General features: G+C 43.2%; 1 protein-coding gene across 3 annotated transcripts in view; it reads left to right on the top strand.

The window, feature by feature from the left end:
• Positions 1 to 19,337, top strand: part of pik3r1 (phosphoinositide-3-kinase, regulatory subunit 1 (alpha)) — a 55,028-nt gene that overhangs the window by 14,875 nt on the left and 20,816 nt on the right. The window contains exons 3-7 of one of the 3 annotated variants that reach the window (XM_042302427.1): positions 14,121 to 14,213; positions 14,974 to 15,048; positions 16,572 to 16,703; positions 17,573 to 17,813; positions 18,140 to 18,222. In XM_042302427.1, the coding sequence (XP_042158361.1) occupies positions 14,121 to 14,213; positions 14,974 to 15,048; positions 16,572 to 16,703; positions 17,573 to 17,813; positions 18,140 to 18,222 (624 nt within the window). Of the gene's footprint in view, positions 1 to 14,120; positions 14,214 to 14,973; positions 15,049 to 16,571; positions 16,704 to 17,411; positions 17,494 to 17,572; positions 17,814 to 18,139; positions 18,223 to 19,337 lie in introns of those variants that run through there. The other 2 variants (XM_042302428.1, XM_042302429.1) reach the window with 2 other exon arrangements.

The following is a 19,337-nucleotide window of genomic DNA, read 5'->3' on the forward strand; positions in this document are numbered from 1 at the left end:
ATTTTCGTGGCCAAATTAGTGCTCTGGCAAAGAGCATTGCTGTATTGAGCTGTTTTTCTGAAGGAGAATTGTTGCCTCGTTCTACAAAGAATGCACACTTTTTAAAACCAGGCATGGGGTGGTAGGCAGGTGGGTTGCTCCATGTTCAAATATGCCTTTTATTATATGGAGCCGGAGCCTACGATAGATGGCCATACCCCCTCTAAAGTCAAAGACCCAACTAACTCACAATTCAGGTAGTTACAATGTGCCCGCTGGAACAGTTTACTCTGATGTGGTGGGAACTCAATAGAGCTGAAGGCAGCTGTGGTATAGTGTAGTCGGGGTGGTAATGGCGCTCCTTTGGTGGAGGGGGGCACACAGACTGCACTGATTTGTGGCGTATCAGTAGAATTGTACTAAGTGCTGATTGCATTAACTTGGGGCACAATGCCGGCAGGACAAATGGATGCACGGTGAAAGGGAACTGAATGGCGACTGTTTCACACACTGTGTTGGGACATCTGTGCTGCTGGTGCTGTAGTTGACTACTTTACACATTTGATCCCCCCCGTTTTTATTTTGAAGATGTGGTATTTTGTTTATTCTAAATGTAGCCTATATGTTGGTTTATGCTACTCATGTAGTAGACCAGTATAATGACAAGTATTAAAGTCGAAAAGAACGTGAAAGTCACACCTATAGGGTTTTATATGATTATTCTGCATCTAGACTTTACACTCTTTGGGATTTCCCCCTATGTGCTAAGTGCATATCAGACCATCAAATTAGAGCTGATCACACCAAAGCACAAACCACACAGAACTTAATTTGAGGGCAACAATCAAACCTATCCACATTGTAATTTGATTTATCTTTTTAAACCCCCCACCAAACTGCTCTTGGCCTGGCAGCATTCCAGTAAAAGGCCTGTTTTTATGGGCCTGTGTGCATGAGAGCGCGCACATGTGAGTTTCATTACTTGACCGTCTCCAGAGACTGGAGTCTGAATTGGCAAATCTTATTACTGGAGGCGAAGCATGTCTGCGAGCAGGATTAGACAGCGAGAGAGGGGGACATGTGACTAATAGAAATTGAATAATGTGTCCCTGAACAAAGGGGGGTCAAAATCAGTCAGTCGGTATCTGGTGTGGCCACCAGCTGCATTAAGTACTGCAGTGCATCTCCTCATGGACTACACCAGATTTGCCATCTTGCTATGAGATGTTACCCCACTCTTCCACCAAGGCACCTGCAAGTTCCAAGACATTTCTGGGGGGAATGGCCCTAGCCCTCACCTTCCGATCCAACAGGTCCCAGACGTGCTCAATGGGATTGAGATCCGGGCTCTTCGCTGGCCATGGCAGGCCACTGACATTCCTGTCTCGCAGGAAATCATGCACAGAACGAGCAGTATGGCTGGTGGCATTGTCATGCTGGAGGGTCAGGATGAGCCTGCAGGAAGGGTACCACATGAGGGAGGAGGATGTCTTCCCTGTAACGCACAGCATTGATATTGAGCTTGTTGCCATTGCAGGGAGTCTGATGATGCTGTGACATACCGCCCCAGACCATGACGGACCCTCCACTTCCAAATCGATCCTGCTCCAGAGTACAGGCCTCGGTGTAACGCTCATTCCTTCGAATGAATCCGACCATCACCCCTGGTGGGAAAAAAACGCGACTTGTCAGTGAAGAGCTCTTTTTGACAGTCCTGTCTGGTCCAGCGACAGTGGGTTTGTGCCCACTGTTAACGTTGTTGCTTGTGATGTCTGGTGAGGACCTGCCTTACAACAGGCCTGCAAGCCCTCAGTCCAACCTCTCTCAGCCTATTGCGGACAGTCGGAGCACTGATGGAGGGATTGTGCGTTCCTGGTTTCTCGGGCAGTTGTTGTTGCCATCCTGTACCTGTCCCCCAGGTCTGATGATCGGATGTACCAATCCTGTGCAGGTGTTGTTACACGTGGTCTGCCGCTCCGAGGACAATCAGCTGTCCGTTCTGTCTCCCTGTAGCGCTGTCTTAGGCGTCTCAAGGCACGGACATTGCAATTTATTGCCCTGGCCACATCTGCAGTCCTCATGCCTCCTTGCAGCATGCCTAAGGCACGTTCACGCAGATGAGCAGGGACCCTGGGCATCTTTCTTCTGGTGTTTTTCAGTCAGTAGAACGGCCTCTTTTGCATCCTAAGTTTTCATAACTGTGACCTTAATCTCCTGCCGGCTGTAAGCTGTTAGTTTCTTAACGACCGTTCCACAGGTGCATGTTCATTAATTGTTTATGGTCCATTGAACAAGTTTTTGGTCAATTAACCTGTCTAGCACACAGGTTCCGCTAGCGAAATCCCCCCCGTGGGATATTCAAAAAATATTTTCACACATTAACAAGTTCAATACAGCAAATGGAAGATAAACATCTTGTTAATCTACCCATCGTGTCTGATTTAAAAAAAAAAAAATGTTTTACAGCGAAAACACAACATATTTATGTTAGATCACCACCAAATCCAAAAAACAGTAATTTTTCCCAGCCAAAGATAGTCACAAAAGCAGAAATAAAGATAAAATTAATCACTAACCTTTGCTAATCTTCATCAGATGACACTCATAGGACATCATGTTACACAATACATTTATGTTTTGTTCGATAATGTGCATATTTATATCCACACATTTCGGTTTACATTGGCGCCATGTTCAGAAATGCCTCAAATATCCGGAGTAATTACAGAGAGCCATGTCATATAACAGAAATACTCATCATAAACTTTGATGAAAGATACATGTTTTACATATGATTAAAGATACACTTGTTCTTAATGCAACCGCTGTGTCAGATTTTTAATTTTTTTTAACGGAAAAAGCATACCATGCAATAATCTGAGACGGCGCTCAGAGGTACACAACATTTCTCCGCCATGTTGGAGTCAACAGAAATACGAAATTACATCATAATATATTCCCTTACCTTTGATGATCTTTCATCAGAATGCAGTGCCAGGAATCCTAGTTCCGCAATAAATCGTTGTTTTGTTCGATAATGTCCATTACTAGTGTCCAATTAGCTACTTTTTCTTTAGTTCACATGTCCAAACGCTGGCGCCAGTCCAGGCGAACTTGGACGAAAACTTCAAAAAGTTATATATATATATATATTCCAGGTTGAATAACCTGGTCAAATTAAGTAGAGAATCAATCTTCAGGATGTTGTTATCATATATATCCAATAACGTTCCAATCGGAGCATTCGTTTTTGTCTACAGAGTAATGGAACACATGGTGATATCATGAGAAATGCGCCTGACCAGGAACTGGCATTATGCCAGACCACTGACTCAAATAGCTGCCATCCGGCCCCACATCACACTAGAGGCTTCATTCCACAATCTACTGACTGTTGACATCTAGTGGAAGGCTTAGGAAGTGAGAACAGATCCATATCTTACTGGGATGTGAATAGGCGATGAGTTGAAAATCAACCAGCCCCAGAATTTCCACTTCCTGTTTGGAAGTTTGCCTGCCATATGAGTTTGGTTATACTCACAGACATAATTCAAACAGTTTTAGAAACTTCAGAGTTTTTTTATACCCAATAGTAATAATAATATGCATATATTAGCATCTTGGCCAGAGTAGGTGGCAGTTCACTATGGGCACCCAATTCATCCAAAGTGAAAATGCTGCCCCCTATCCCATAAAAGTTAAACCATTTACAATGAAGATCTGTGAAGTTAATTCGAATTTTACAAATCATCTTGAAAGACATGGTCCTGAAAAAGGGGCGTTTCTTTTTTTTGCTGAGTTTATTTACCATATCATATGGAGACAGAAACATAAACCTTTTACCTTATCGTAAGTAGACATAATTGCAAATGATTAAATCCTTCCAAAAGATATTTTAAAAAACAAAAAACAATTTAGTTACGAATTGAAATTTAAATGATTTGATTCTTCACATGAGATGATTTCACTGAACAACAAATGAAAGGGGCATATTGAATGATCCCCAATGATCCATCGCATCTCCCCAAAAATGTTTTCAACATACATTTGTAAAATGATAGTCTACAAACTAAAACTTTGGTTGTCTTCCTCTCAGGCTTCCATGTCTTCTCCCTGGACCTCCTCAATGTCCATCGGACTCTGGGGCCTCATCTTCACTGTCACTTTCCAACCTTGTTGAGGTCGGCTCGTTGTCAGGCTCAAAAAGCCTCAAATTTGCCCGGATGTCCACCAATTTTTCAACCCTTGTATTGGTCAGCCTGTTGCGTGCTTTGATATGTGTGTGTGTTCCCAAACAAGGACCAGTTGCGCTCTGAGGCGGCTGATGTTGGTGTGATTTGGAGGATTTTGGAGGCAACAGGGGAAAGAGCCTCAGATCCACAAAGTCCCTTCCACCAGGTGGCTGATGAGATATGTTGGCACAACTGCCATATTGCTATTGCATCTTCATCCCAAAGCCCTTGCTTGGAAGTGTACTTCGCTATACAGCCAAGAACCTTGCCAAGTTGGCGAGACACGGTAGTGATGACACCATAGGTCTTGCTGATCTCTGCACCAGACAGGATGCTATGGCCAGCATACTTGGGGTCCTACATGTACGCTGTGGTGTGCATGGGCTTCAGCCAGAAGTCTTCACCCTTTTTGATGTATTTCAGAACTGCAGTTTCCTCTGCTTGGGGCAACAGTGAAGTGGGCAGGACAGTATGGATTTCTTCTCATACATCTGCAAGCAGAGTCTGAACATCAGACAGGATGGCATTGTCTCCCTCAATCCGTGCAATGGCTACTGCTATAGGTTTCAGGCTGCTTACCACTCTACCACAATACATCATCCAGGAGGATCCTCTTGATGGGGTTGTCCATATTGGCAGACTGTGATATGGCCATTTCTTGGAGAGACTCCTCCCCCTCCAAGAGACTGTCAAACATGATGACAGCTGGGCAGCTTCAATGTGGTGCTCTTATTCTTCTCACTTTGCTTGGTGAGGTAACTTGATGACCCTTCACATACCTAACCATTTCCTTGGCTCTCTTGTAGAGTGTATCCATTGTTTTCAGTGACATGATGTCCTTGAGGAGCAGCTTCAATTTATGAGCAGCACAGCCAATGGTTGTGATGTGAGGGTAGGACTCCCCTACTTTAGACCAAGCAGCCTTCATGTTCGCAGAATTGTCGGTCACCAGTGCAAATACCTTCTGTGGTCCAAGGTCATTGATGACTGCCTTCAGCTCATCTGCAATGTAGAGACCATTGTGTCTGTTGTCCCTTGTGTCTGTGCTCTCGTGGAATACTGGTTGAGTGGTGAAGATGATGTAGTTAATTATTCCTTGCTCACAAACATTCAACCAACCACCAGAGATGATTGCAATACAGTCTGCTTGACCTTCACTTGAACTCTGTTGAACTCTGCATCCAGCAAATGAGTAGATAAAGCATGTCTGGTTGGAGGGGTGTATGCTGTGCGAAGAACATTCAGAAATCTCTTCAAATACACATTGCATGTGAGCATCAGAGTTGAACCAGTTGCATACACAGCTCGAGCAAGACATTCATCAGCATTTCTCTGACTACGTTCCTCTGACCACTTATGATTCCAGGAGAACCATGAGCTATTGATATCGATAAGGTGTTTGATTCATCATGATTTGGCATGGTATTTACAAATTTACATAACTTTTCCTTCTACATTAGCTGCAGTGAAATGTCTCCACACATCAGATAGTGCCCGTGGCATTTTCCTGTATAGATTAGATTTTTTTTGTAAAAAAACCCTAAATACAATTCCATGTATAGATGGTTAAGCAGTTAGATTAAACAACTCTTTTGTAAGATAAATGTTTTAAAATGAAATATGTATGGAAATGGGTGAATTAACACTCCTCAGTTAGCAAGCTAAAACCCACATGGTAGCAAAAACTAACTAGCAGAAATTGTTAACAAGTTAGAAATGATTTAAACACACTTTGCTGTAGGCTACTAATTACTAGTTTTTAATCCTCTTATGGCTGCGATCCCCATACAGGGATCAACATCTGGGGAAATTTCAGTGACAACTAAAAATACAACGTCGTAACATTAAATGCAAGTGTCTTACATCCTTCAAAAGATTGGCATCTTGGTAATCAAACTACGTTTTCCGATTTAAAATAGCTATTACAGAGAACAAATACCATGCTTTTGTTTTGAGAAGAGCAATCAACAACAAAAACATTTTCCGCCATGACAGTTTTTACACATTCACATCTGAAGGTAGAATTATGACTTACATTCTGATATCTTGCTCTTATTTCTCTTCCTGAGGGTCCCAGTGATCAAATGAAGTGCCGTTTTCTTTGATAAAATCCATTTTTATAGCCTAAATCGAAACATTTTGTAACCCGTTTGTGCCGTGAATTCCATCTCAATTTTTTACGGGGCATTCGACGTAACTACACACGGTAAACCATTGTTTATCTAGTCATGGTTGGTTTCATTGCAATCCTTTGGATTTTTGCAACACAGCCAAACATCATTGTTTTTTTTGCAGGGAGTATTGACCGAAGTGAACTGATTTGAAGACAACGAGCAATGACTACCTTGCGCACCAATAATTTTAGCAATGCTTTGTTGATTGACTGTATTTCAGCCCAATGACCACTGATCTTCTTGAAATCTAGCTGGGTAGATAGCCAATGAGCTGAGGTAAACGCCAGTATGTAATGATTTTGGGTTGGACCACCATTCCTTGTTTGTAAATGCATGCGTAACGAACTCCATTCTCGCCTTGACTATCATAGGAGTTAATGTGAAGCTTGTTATGCACAGCAGTATTTTGGAAAGTTGTATTTTCAAAGATTTCATTGAAGACATCATTGCGAATAAATCAGGAAAGCGAAGTCATAGTATACAGATTTGTACCAGATTATAGAATAGATTGATCGAGAAAGTGAGACAGATTTTTTTGTATGAGGAATCTTTGAGTGTTATGATTCAAACAGGAGCTAAGGAGCTGTTTCTGCAAGGACAGGACATACTTCTGGACGGGTAAGTGCTAATGCCGTTTTATGAAATATATATATAAAAAATTTGCAATGAAATGTGTATATGTGTGTATATATATTTTCCATGTCAGATATATACAGTGGGGCAAAAAAGTATTTAGTCAGCCACCAATTGTGCAAGTTCTCCCACTTAAAAAGATGAGAGGCCTGTAATTTTCATCATAGGTACACTTCAACTATGACAGACAAAATTAGAAAAAAAATCCAGAAAATCACGTTGTAGGATTTTTTAATGAATTTATTTGCAAATTATGGTGGAAAATATGGAGTAGAACAGCAAATACACACACATGGCCACTGCCTCTGCTACTCCTCTCCATCTCCATTTTTTCATATGAAATAGCCATTGGGTGCTGTTCAGGGGAGGGCAGGCCCACAACAATGGCCGGAGTTGAATGGAACAGCACTTCACATTAGTGACTGTTCCCTCTGCTCTATACAATACATATCTGTTTATTTTATGTGATGATAAAAGGCTCATACATTACAAATATTTTTTTAATGTTTTCTTTCACAGTGATAGCAACTCCGATTTTGAGCCTCCTGTGCCAAGGTGCCCGCTCTACCTCTGCCCCCTCTACTCCTGCCTTCAGTGGTGTTCATATGCCACAGTTTATTACTGCAGGCATGACTGTGCTTCAGGGCCAAAAGGGCACAGCATGGAGGCGTCGTTGTGTTCTGTGTCGCATGACCTGCACCACTTGTTCAGTTTGCCTCTGCTTTACATCAGAAAGAGACTGCTATGGGACATGGCACAGGCAGCAAAATATTGTGTAGAGGACTTCCAAAGGGTGTACTGTTTTAAAAAAAATGTTCTAATATAAAAAATAAAAAATATTTTGTGTGTGTTTAGAATTGCTTTTTGATATGTTGTATATAGTTATAGGTAATTTCACCAATTCGGCCACTTGGGTACATGTGGGACACCTGGGTGACTTCATGCTAAATGTCATGTAGCTCACCCATTCCTGAAGTTATCCGTCTGAAACTTTGCACACCTTCAGTTGCCCTCTTGTGTTATCCATCAAAATTATCCCCAGCATCCTATCTGACTGTGGCTATTCTAGTACATGTGAAAGATGATGCTACAACAATAAAAAACAGAAAACGTATGCTCTTTCTTTCTCTTTTCTTCCACCAGATCTACTGTGTTATATTCTCCTACATTCAATTAACATTTCCACAAAATTCAGAATGTTTCCATTCAACTAATACCAAAAATATGCATATCCTTGCCTCTGGGGCTGAGCTACAGGCAGTTAGATTAGGGTATGTCTTCAGGTGGAAATTGAGAACAAGGGATGCAGCCATAAGAGGTAAACAAAAAATATATTCATCCCACCCAGTACTGTAATCAAAACTTACCAGAAAGCATGTAGTCCTTGGCTCAGACAGTGTCATAGTGTAGGCTCAATAGCATCTCATTAGTGTGAAAGATCTTGAGAATCATCTGTACATGGGATGGAAGAGTGCACTGTACATGTGATGGAAGAATGCACTGTGCATGCAGATGTTTCAATTCCATTGAATTGGGGATAGTTTAACCAAATATGCCACAAGACCTAGAATTGCCTTGTGTATCCCACAAAAAAAGGTTCACTGTTATAAGCAACAACAACAAAAAATGAATTTAAGCAAAATTCCCCAAATTCAAGGGCTTAACTTCTCATGGAAAATTTCTGGGAAAATTACAGAAATTTACCGGAAAGTTTGCAACTCTAACTGTGATATGGATCTATCACTAGCTATATCTGTTTATCAAAGTAGACTGCAGACACCTCCCTCTTCTGTACTGTAGTGGTTTTTCATAATGGCTAAACAAAGGTAGATGAAGTTTGGTTCTTATATCTAGTAATGGGAATGCTTTGGACTTTATTGATTGAATCAATTGATGTAGGCCTAAAACAAACAAAAGTTTTGTTTTTGTTCAAATAGCGGCCTGGATATGGCAATGGTTGTCGTCATTATTTGTCTAATTTCTTGGTGGAATCTGTAATGGTGAGTCTTGAAATTGTACATTATGATACTGGTTTATTATAGACCTTCAGTTGAACCAAATATTTTGCACAAAGCACCAATAAATTAATATTTTTTTTATTTTTTTATCTTGGATTTTTTTCTGCCAGTGTAGCAACAGGCTATTCATTGGTTCTGTGAGGTGCATGCGTTACTATTTCCTCTCTGCAGGGGGAGACGTAGTCTCACTTTTCTCATGCCTGCAGCCCCATTTCATGTGTCCAAACTCAAGGTTTCTCCATGTTATATAGCCTATTTCACATGCAATACACTGCATGGTAAAGTAGCAAAAAGCCACACTGACCTGAGAAATAAATATTGTTTCAACAAAGTGTCAACTGCTGAGGACAGATTATTTTTTTATACCCAGTTGCCCCTTGAACTAAATGGACTCAAGTCACACATCGAACACTATGGCTGGCCTACTGGTCATCAGTTTTCAGTCACACTTTTTCCACAGAACCTCCTCCCCAGAAGAAAATAAATACTAGAACCTATGAAAATGCTGGTTACATGACCGGGACCTTACTATCTTTAGTCCGTTTTTGGTGTTCCAGGCCTGGCCACAGCCATTACTGGAGTTTACAGGTACCGTTTGAACTGGGGAGAGAGTGTTCCCTCCGCCGACGCCTGCCGCACCACAGCAGCAGTTGCGTTGACTTCCTCAACCTGTGGTTGGCTGACTGGCTGACTGAGCTGATGCCTTCTGGGATATTATGAAGAATCCTGCAAATAATAATAATGCAGGCATAGACTAATGTAATAATTTTTTTAACTGTGGGAGAGACAGCGCTGAAAGCTGCGGAAGGACTAACTGTACCTGTATATTTGCATTCTTTGTTCGCTCTTTGCAGAGCAAAGGAGCGAAAGCAAGTGAAATGGATAAACCAGTTTATCTGGTTGCCTCTCTCTCGTTGACCCTCTCTCTCTCGCCGCCCCTCTCTCTCTCGCCGCCCCTCTCGCACTCTCGCTCGCCGCCCCTCTCTCTCTTTCGCGCACTCTCGCTCGCCGCCCCTCTCTCGTGATGTTCCCCAATGCTGGAAGGGAGTCCACCAAGTGTAAAAAGTTTGGGAACCCCTGTTCTAGTCCAGTTGGACTTAATGGTGCCAACAGATATGGCAGGTCTGCTTCTAGTGCCTAAGCAACTTTGCAGTATTTTGTTTTTTTTGTGTTATTTCTTACATTATTAGCACAGAATTTTTTTTTATATTACATACAGCCGGTAATAACTTTTGGATATCAGAGTGGCGGTAACTCACCAGCATTACGACCAGGAATACGACTATCCCGAATTGGATCCTTTGTTTGTACCCCCCAGGGCAATTTAACTTATTCCAGAGGCTGCTCCAAAGCACCTCCGGCAGAGATGTATTCGGAGTGGACTTCTAGTCTGACTCAGGAGGCGTGCACACCATCCACCGCTTCGGGTATATTACTCGCTAATGTTCAGTTTCTGGATAATAAAGTAGATGAGTTCAGGGCGAGGATCTACTTCCAGAGAAACATCAGGGATTGTACCATACACTGTTTCACAGAAACATGTCTCTGTCGGGATATACTGTCCCTGTCCATACAGCCAGCTGGGTTCTCAGTACATAGCGCAGACAGAAATAATGAGTTCTCTGGGAATATGAAAGGCGGGGGTGTATGTTTCATGATTAACTACTCATGGTGTGATTGTAATAACATGCAGACACTCAAATCATTTTGTTTACCCGACCTAGAATACCTCACAATCAAATGCTGACCGCATTACCTCCCAAGAGAATTATCTTTGGTTATAGTCACAGCTGTGTATATTCCCCCTCAAGCCAATACCACGACTGCCCTCAAAGAACTACACTGGACTTTATACACACTGGAAACCACATATCATGAGGCTGCATTTATTGTTGCTGTGGATTTTAACAAAGCAAATTGGAGGAAAATGCTATGGAAGTTCTACCAACACATTGACTGTGGTACTCGCTTTGGAAAAACATTGGACTGCTGCTACTCAACATTTCGAAATGCCTACAAGCCCCCCCGCCCTCCCTTAGGCAAATCTGATCATGACTCTATTTTGCTCCTCCCTTCCTATAGCACGGGTACTTCCTGTTTGAGTTTCTGCCTAAGGTCTGGTCAGACCAGCGTTGAATAATCAGAATCCAGGCTTCAAGATTGTTTTAATCACACTGACTGGGATATGTTCCGGGAAGCCTCTGAGAATAACGTTGACAAATACACAGATACGTTGACTGAGTTAATCAGGAGGTGTATAGGAGATCGTGTAACCACTCTGACTATTAAAACCAACCCAAACCAGAAACTGTGGATAGATGTTTTAGCAATCGCGCATAACTGAAAGAAGGAACCACCGCATTCATTTTTTTTTTAAATTTTACCTTTATTTAACTAGGCAAGTCAGTTAAGAACAAATTCTTATTTTCAATGACGGCCTAGGAGCAGTGGGTTAGCTGCCTGTTCAGGGGCAGAACGACAGATTTGTACCTTGTCAGCTCGGGGATTTGAACTTGCAACCTTTCGGTTACTAGCCCAACGCTCTAACCACTAGGCTACCCTGCCGCCCCAAACCATGGCAAGGTGACTGGGAATATGGCCGAATACAAAAAGTGTAGTTATTCTCTGGTAAGGCAATCAAACAGGAAAAAACGCCAGTACGGAGACAAAGTGGAGTCGCAATTCAACGGCAGACACGAGATGTGGCAGAGTCTACAGACAATCATGGACTACAAAGGGAACACCAGCCACGTTGCGGACACCGGCATCTTGCTTCCGGACAAGCTAAACACCTTTTTCCGGCTTTGAGGATAACACAGTTCCATCGACGTGGCCTGCTACCAAGTTCTTCTCTGTGGCCGACTCCTTCTCTGCGCCCTCTCGCTTGCTCGCCGCCCCTCACTCTCTCTCTCGCTCGTTCAATGCCCCTCGCTCTCTCTTGCTGCACCTCTGCCTTCATTAGATCCCTTCTGCTCTGTTTCTTGGTCTCGTGGCAGTGCCTCATGGAAATCACCAACTGATCGGCCCGAACATTTGTCATTTTCTGTGTCACTCGACACCGGCCCGTCGGCATTGGAACTATCAGGTCGCGCAGATGGTACTGAGAAACAACTTTATCTTCCCCCTCCCTGTTTCACTCACAGGGCTGCTATGGATAGAGTAAATATACACAGTCCCAGATACAGGACATTTTGAATAGTACTGCGGTTTGAGGGAATATCCACCAAGCAACCCCCCTGTTACTTAGAGTTATAGTATCTATGTATATTATATCGTAGAAAATAATATTGTGAAAGCTGATATAGGTCTACTCTAAACTCTGATACTAAAATCAGTGTGTGTCTCTGTACAGATGAGCACACAGAGGTAGCATTTCACTTTTAAGAACACAATGTATCTTACTATAGTTATCACAATGGTAAATGCAGTCTTATCTATAATCTAGGAATGCTAGAATGTGATTGTAGATAAGTTGAAAAAAAATAGAACATGATGATTGTATCTAGGTCTAGCTAGGCTTGTTGTTCTGCATATTTACTTTTAGCAGCACTGAGGCCAGGTGTAAATTTAGCCCCAGGTTGTGAAGTGAGTTTCCCAGAAGCCGGAGGCCAATGCAGGCAGGGCTTTGGCAGTAGAGGGACAGCAGTGTAGGATGTCTGTCTGGGTAGGAAGGTTACACTTCCAAGTCATGCAGAGGTGGCACTGGATGCCTAGCTCTCTATTTGGGGAAATGTTGCTGTTCCAGTACCTCAAAGTTCATTGCTTCTGAGAAAACGACTCGCTTTCTGGTCCATGTGGTGCGGTCCACACTGTGTCTTCCAGATGACGGTTGTCTCTTTAGCCTACACAGGGTTTAACGTGTTTAGTGGCTGAAGGTCTTTCTCCCTGCTAATCCAGTTGGTTCACATACAACCGGACAGCGTTATCCACAGCGTTTGGTGCGCTAACAAGGACATAACGTTAAAATATGGCAGATCATTATTTAGGCAAGCAAAATAATAATCTCCTGGGGGAGAGAACGTTTCCAGGCTAAAGACCGGTGTTTATGCGTAGATGGCTACTCTAGATGTCTGGTTTTGTGCCCGTTTACAAAAAAGGGTAGAGCAAAATAATTGACATTTGTTTGTTAAAAACAATAGGATAAATACACATGTAGGCAATGCCACTACATTGCCTTAATATTGGAACCCTTTGAAATTTCTGAGATGTAGAGCATCTAACATAAATAAATACATCTCTTAATTAGTGAAATAAAGGGAAACCGTGAAAGGGGCTCCATTCATGGTCGTCTGCGTTTGAAACTGCAGACTGAAATCCTCAAACAGTTGGCCCTTTCAGAAAGGTGCTCTTTCAAAATAACCTTTTTGCAAATCCAAATAAAATTGGTGCCAGCCCACATACCCTTTCATGTCCACACCTGGATGCTAAGATCTAATGAAAAAAGTGGGGTGGGGGGGGCAAAGCCTCAGACCTGGCTTGCCTCATGCATATCACATGGTGTTTGCTTAGCCCCTTGGTCCAACGCTACCTTCATGGTATCCTACTGCTCGGCACCTCTCCGACCTGAATCGTTCGGTTGTGCACAGTTGCCTTTTTGGCTCTCCATCGGTCCTTTGGTCTGGTGTCTGCAATACCTTTTGAAGTAGCGCTCCAGTCCCAAATCTCCCTTCCTGACCATTTTTAAAAGGCGTACCATGTGAATGCATTGCAACGTGGGATTGATATATTAATAGGCTGCCTGAGGGCGAGGGGTGTGGGTGGAGACCATCATGGTGGTGGGATTGAAGTGGAGGCCCAAAATTGACCCCTTTGTGTCGTGTTAGACAGGGTTGGAGGAATTGACTCCGTTACCTATAACCATCCAGGGCTTGGTTAAACCAGGATCGGGCAATTTTCAGTTAATATACTGCATTTCAATGCACTTCCTGAAATGATGAAATAAAATTAACCCTCAACAACTTATCCCCTTTCCTCTCTCACTCTTTGTTAGCCTCCATAATTGTTATCGATTGAATCCTAAAACTACCTTTTTTAAGTGGAAATGACTTACTGAACCGCTATTCCTCTCTTCTCTCGTCTTCCAGGCTCCGCCCTCCTGGACCTGACAGAGCAGTTTGCGCTCCCAGAGACAGCTCCTCCCATGCTGGCCAAGCTGCTGGAGGCCATCGAGAAGAAAGGTGCACTGGCCTGTACACAATGGACTAGCACACATCCACACTGGTCATCTAAACATTTCCTAGATTTACATTCTAGAAGATCCACCCCTCGTGTATCAACATGGTTTCAGTTACTTATGTCATTATTTATTTAACCTTTATTTTGACAAGAAGTCATGCTGAGATAAAGGTCTCTTTGGTCTGAAGAGCCCTGTAATTACAATAATATTCCAAAATCTATACACTATGAAAAGCAGAACAGTGATACAAAACACAATCATAGAAAACAAAACACATTCAAAGTAATTAATCAGCGGTCTGAATTGCCCTATAGTAGGGCTTTCTAACCCTGTTCTTGGAGAGCTACCATCCCGGTAGATTTTCGCTCCAACCCTATTAATCTAGTGCTCCTGATTTCCACACTTAGCTGGTTGATAAGATGAATCACGTTAGTTACAACTGGGGTTAGAGCGAAAACCTAAAAGGTAGCTCTCCAGAGGCATCATAATATCCAATTTGAGAGAGTTTGGGAGGATATTCCACAAGTAAGGTGCAAAGAAACTAAAAGCAGGTTTACCTAACTCAGTGGAGATCGAAGGGATCTTCAGAGTTAACCTCCCTGAGACTAGGTCTGGTAGCTTGTAGTGCGCTTTATTCCCTGAATGTTTTTATACTTAAATAAATCGGAAGGCCTTTTTATAGTGATTTTTATGACTTTCTAGTAATTTAAGTAGTTGCATCTAAGCTAGTGGCTTATCATGTGCTGCTTGATTCTGTGTAGGTCTGGACAACCCAACGCTGTACAGGAACTTCACAGCCGATGGTGGACTGGATGTTAGACAGTGCTTTGACACTGGTGAGCAGAATTCATGTTTATCACTTACAGTGCATTCGCAAAGTATTCAGACCCCTTGACTTTTTCCACATTTTGTTATGTTACAGCCTTATTCTAAAATGTATTAAATTGTTTTTTCCCCCTCATAAATCTACACACCTACCTCAATGACAAAGCAAAAGGTTTTTTAGAAATAGCACATTTTAATTAAGTATTTAGACCCTTTACTCAGTACTGTGTTGAAGTACCTTTGGCAGCGATTACAGCCTCGAGTCTTCTTGGGTATGACGCTACAAGCATGGCACACCTGTATTTGGGGATTTTCTCCCATTCTTCTCTGCAGATCCTCTCAAGGTCTGTCTGGCTGGATGGGGAGTGTCGCTGCACAGCTATTTTCATGTCTCCCCAGAGATGTTTGATCGGCTCTGGCTAGGCCACTCAAGGACATTCAGATACTTGTCCGAAGCCAATCATGCGTAGTCTTGGCTGTGTGCTTAGGGTCACTGTGCTGTTGGAAGGTGAACCTTCGCCACAGTCTAAGGTTCTGAGCGCTCTAGCGCAGGTTTTCATCAAGGATCTCTGTACTTTGCGCCATTCATTTTTCCCTTGATCCTGACTAGTCTCCCAGTCCCTGCCGCCGAAAAACATCCCCACTGCATGATGCTGCCACCACAATGTTTCACCGTAGGGATGGTATTGGCCAGGTGTTGAGCGGACACATTCAGGTCAGAGTTCAATCTTGGTTTCATCATACCAGAGAATCTTGTTTCTCATGGTCTGAGAGTCCTTTGTGTCCCTTTTGGCAAACTCCAAGCAGGCTGTCATGTGCCTTTTTAGTGGGGAGTGGCTTCCATCTGGCCACTCTACCATAAAGGCCTGATTGGTGGAGTGCTGCAGAGATGGTTGTCCTACTGGAAGGTTCCCCCATCTCCACAGAGGAACTCTAGAGCTCTGTCAGTGACCATCGGGTTCTTGGTCAAGGTCTTGGAAGAGTCTTGGTGGTTCATAACTTCTTCCATTTAAGAATGATGGAGGCCACTGTGTTCTTGGGGACCTTTAATACTGCAGAAATGTTTTGGTACCCTCCTCCAGATCTGTCTCTCGACACAATCCTGTCTCGGAGCTCTATGGACAATTCCTTCGACCTCATGGCTTGGTGTTTGATCTGACATGCACCGTCAACTGTGCAAACTTTTATATAGACATGTGTGTGCCTTTGCAAATCATGTCCAATCAATTGAATTTACCACAGGTGGACTCCCAAGTTGTAGAAACATCTGGATGATCACTGGAAACAGGATGCACCTGAGCTCAATTTCGAGTCGCATAGCAAAGGGTCTGAATAATTATGTAAATAATTATACATTTTTTGCAAACATTACTAAACCTGTCATTATGGGTTCCACAAAATGTGGAAAAGTCAAGGGGTCTGAATACTTTTCGAATGCACTGTATATCCACCCAAATTCAATGTTATTTGACTTTGTGTGCAATTCTGGGGGGGACAGTTTGACTTTAAGCTAATGGTGTGTGGTTCTATTCAGATCCTCCGTCAGCAGACCTGGACCAGATGGACCTGCAGATGCTGTGTGACGGTCTACGTCGGTACCTGCAGGATCTTCCCCAGCCTGTCATACCACCGGCCATCTACACTCAGCTGGTCCACACCGCCCAAGGTACTCACACACACACACTGTGACTGTAACACTGCCATACACTCATCAGAGTACACCACATGATGTACACACAATCACATAACCAATATTCTATAGCACCTACTGTTTCCTTAATGTCAATGTTCTACTAGAAAATGGGTCATGTCCAAATCAGCATGTCGGTTAGAGGTTGCTGTTCATTCAATTTGTTTGTTGCTCTCAGCAATCACTTTCAGTGGAACGTGCCTCAACCCAAAGGTACGGTGTCTAGTTAATTATTGGCCTATAGCAGCAGTCCTAACCTAATCTACCACTGGCCGGGTTGCTGAACACTCTGTACCTTGGAGAGGGAACCCACAGTACCTAGAGCTAGTGTCAATATCAACACACACACACACACACACACACAGCAGGTTTGCTTTAGCACGGAAGAACATAAGACAGAGATATCTCAGAGTAATCTTTTTGTCTCATGGCCAGAAACAGGATCTCTGTTGTTAACTTATACAAGTTTATCTCAGTGATAGCCAATCACGTGTACCTTGCACTCCACTCATTGTTGAGCACACACAATCTCAATGCGGTTGTCTAACCCGATTACTGAGCACAGGGCTCCTTTTTCTGCCACCCCATTGGTCGAAGGGAAGTCTGCTAGCACCTCTGTAGCTTTAACTGCAGAGCTTTTTGAAGGGTTTTGTTAGTGCGTAGCCTGCAGCGTACCTATGCACACATTCAAAGTCATACATGTGTGGCAATGCAATGTGTATATCTCCCTCTGTGATCTCTATCAATGAATTTGTGCGTAACCTGCGTAAGTGTTAGCACACAGAAACATGTGTATGTATGACATACCTCCCTCTTTGACACCGGTGTGTGTTTTGGTCCCACAGAGGTGCAGAGCCCCAAGGAGTGTGCCCAGCTGCTGCGTCGCATCGCCAGCACGCCCAGCCTGCCAGCCCAGTACTGGCTCACCTTCCACTGCCTGCTGCGCCACTGGTCCCGGGTGTGCCACAACGCGCCCAAGAACCTGCTCAGCTCCCGCGCCCTGGGGGAGATCTTTAGCCCCGTGCTCTTCAGACAGCAGGCTGCCAGGTGGGTGCAGGAGAGAGAGGAACTGGCACTCACAGACAGGTGTGCACAGACAGCCAGACACTTTTTATATACTCAAGGAAACACACTCTCAGGCAAGCAGCCTACACACACACACACACACACACACACACTCTCTCTCTCACTGACACACACATTTGCAGTGAAAGGATTTAGGTTTGGAAGATTTTCTATTTGCCAGCTGTGCTGTTGCAATTAAAGCAGCCATGCTTGAAGTCCCATCAGCTAGAGAATGACAAAGATGGAGCAAGATCATGCACACATTAATCACAACAGCAGGGCCAGTCAGCTGGCCTGAGAATCGCTGACTCTATTTTACTTTTCTTTTTTTTTCACCCTTTCATCAGCTGCGAGCCCAGCCCGGATGCTCACATCAAGATCATTGAGACCCTTGTGACTAGCGAATGGACAGAAGCACAGGCGGCTCCAGGTTTGAAACACACATTGTCCTTTTCTGTTATTTGTCATCTGTTAAATAGCGGTTGGGGATGTATGCAGAGATACAGAACAACTATATTTAAAGCAATACGACTGCCCATCTCTTCCTCTGTGAAATTATTTACACTCACGTACTGTACTTTGTTATTGAGGGGCATTGAGAGAATGGCCCAAGTGCATATATTAAGACTGCAGTGGCGCTAAGCCCATGGTAGTTACTGACTGACTTAGTGCGGGAGCCGAGGGGAACAGCAGGGAACCTGGGCTGATCTTAGCCCGTAGAGCCACACGGGGGCTCGCACTCTAGCAGTAGCACAGAGCACAGGATGGACTGGCTGCATTGCATGGGAAAAAGCCTCCATTGTGGGGCAAAAGCTGCCCCCATCGCATACCTGGCTGGCTCCATTTATTACAGCTTTAAGGTTTTCTGCACTTGTTTCAAAGGCTTTATTGTTATATGCCAGTCAATGTTTGCAAATTGGCTGCAATTAGCCTGTCTTCATTTATAAACCGGGTAGTTTGGATCCTGGATGCTGATAGGCTAAAACACCATTCCACCCGTCTGTATATCAACAATATCATGGGTATGATGCAAAAAGCCACGTTTACTGTTCTATTTGAAGTATCACTACACTGTTTTTGACATATCACAGCAAATGACAAAAGAAAAGCAATAATGGTTTTATTTTTAACACATTATTTCTCCTTGCTTCTAGCCTAGAATTTGGCTTGCATAACAACAAGAACAACCCTTAGTCGTGTTATATTGGCCATATACCACCCCCTCTGACCTTATTGCTTAAATATCAGCCTTTAATTTAGAATAGCTGAATTTTTTTCCCTCACATTTATAATGCAATCTTTAATACCAGAGTCTTGGCTTAGCTGTGTTTGTCACACATCTTTCATTGTGACTTGGCGATGGAACCTGCAGAGCATTCTTCTGGGATGGGAGGAACTAGCTTGACTCATCAAAACAGTTGTGCACATTGCAGCATATAGCCTAGATATATAGCCTTAGGCTGCAGGAGTTTATTGTTAACCCATGGTAGTCTCTCAATGATGGGGTCTAAAACGGTATTGTGTAAAAATGGGTTGTTCATTTTT

This window comes from Oncorhynchus tshawytscha, linkage group LG20, assembly GCF_018296145.1.
Source record: "Oncorhynchus tshawytscha isolate Ot180627B linkage group LG20, Otsh_v2.0, whole genome shotgun sequence".
Taxonomy (NCBI): domain Eukaryota; kingdom Metazoa; phylum Chordata; class Actinopteri; order Salmoniformes; family Salmonidae; genus Oncorhynchus; species Oncorhynchus tshawytscha.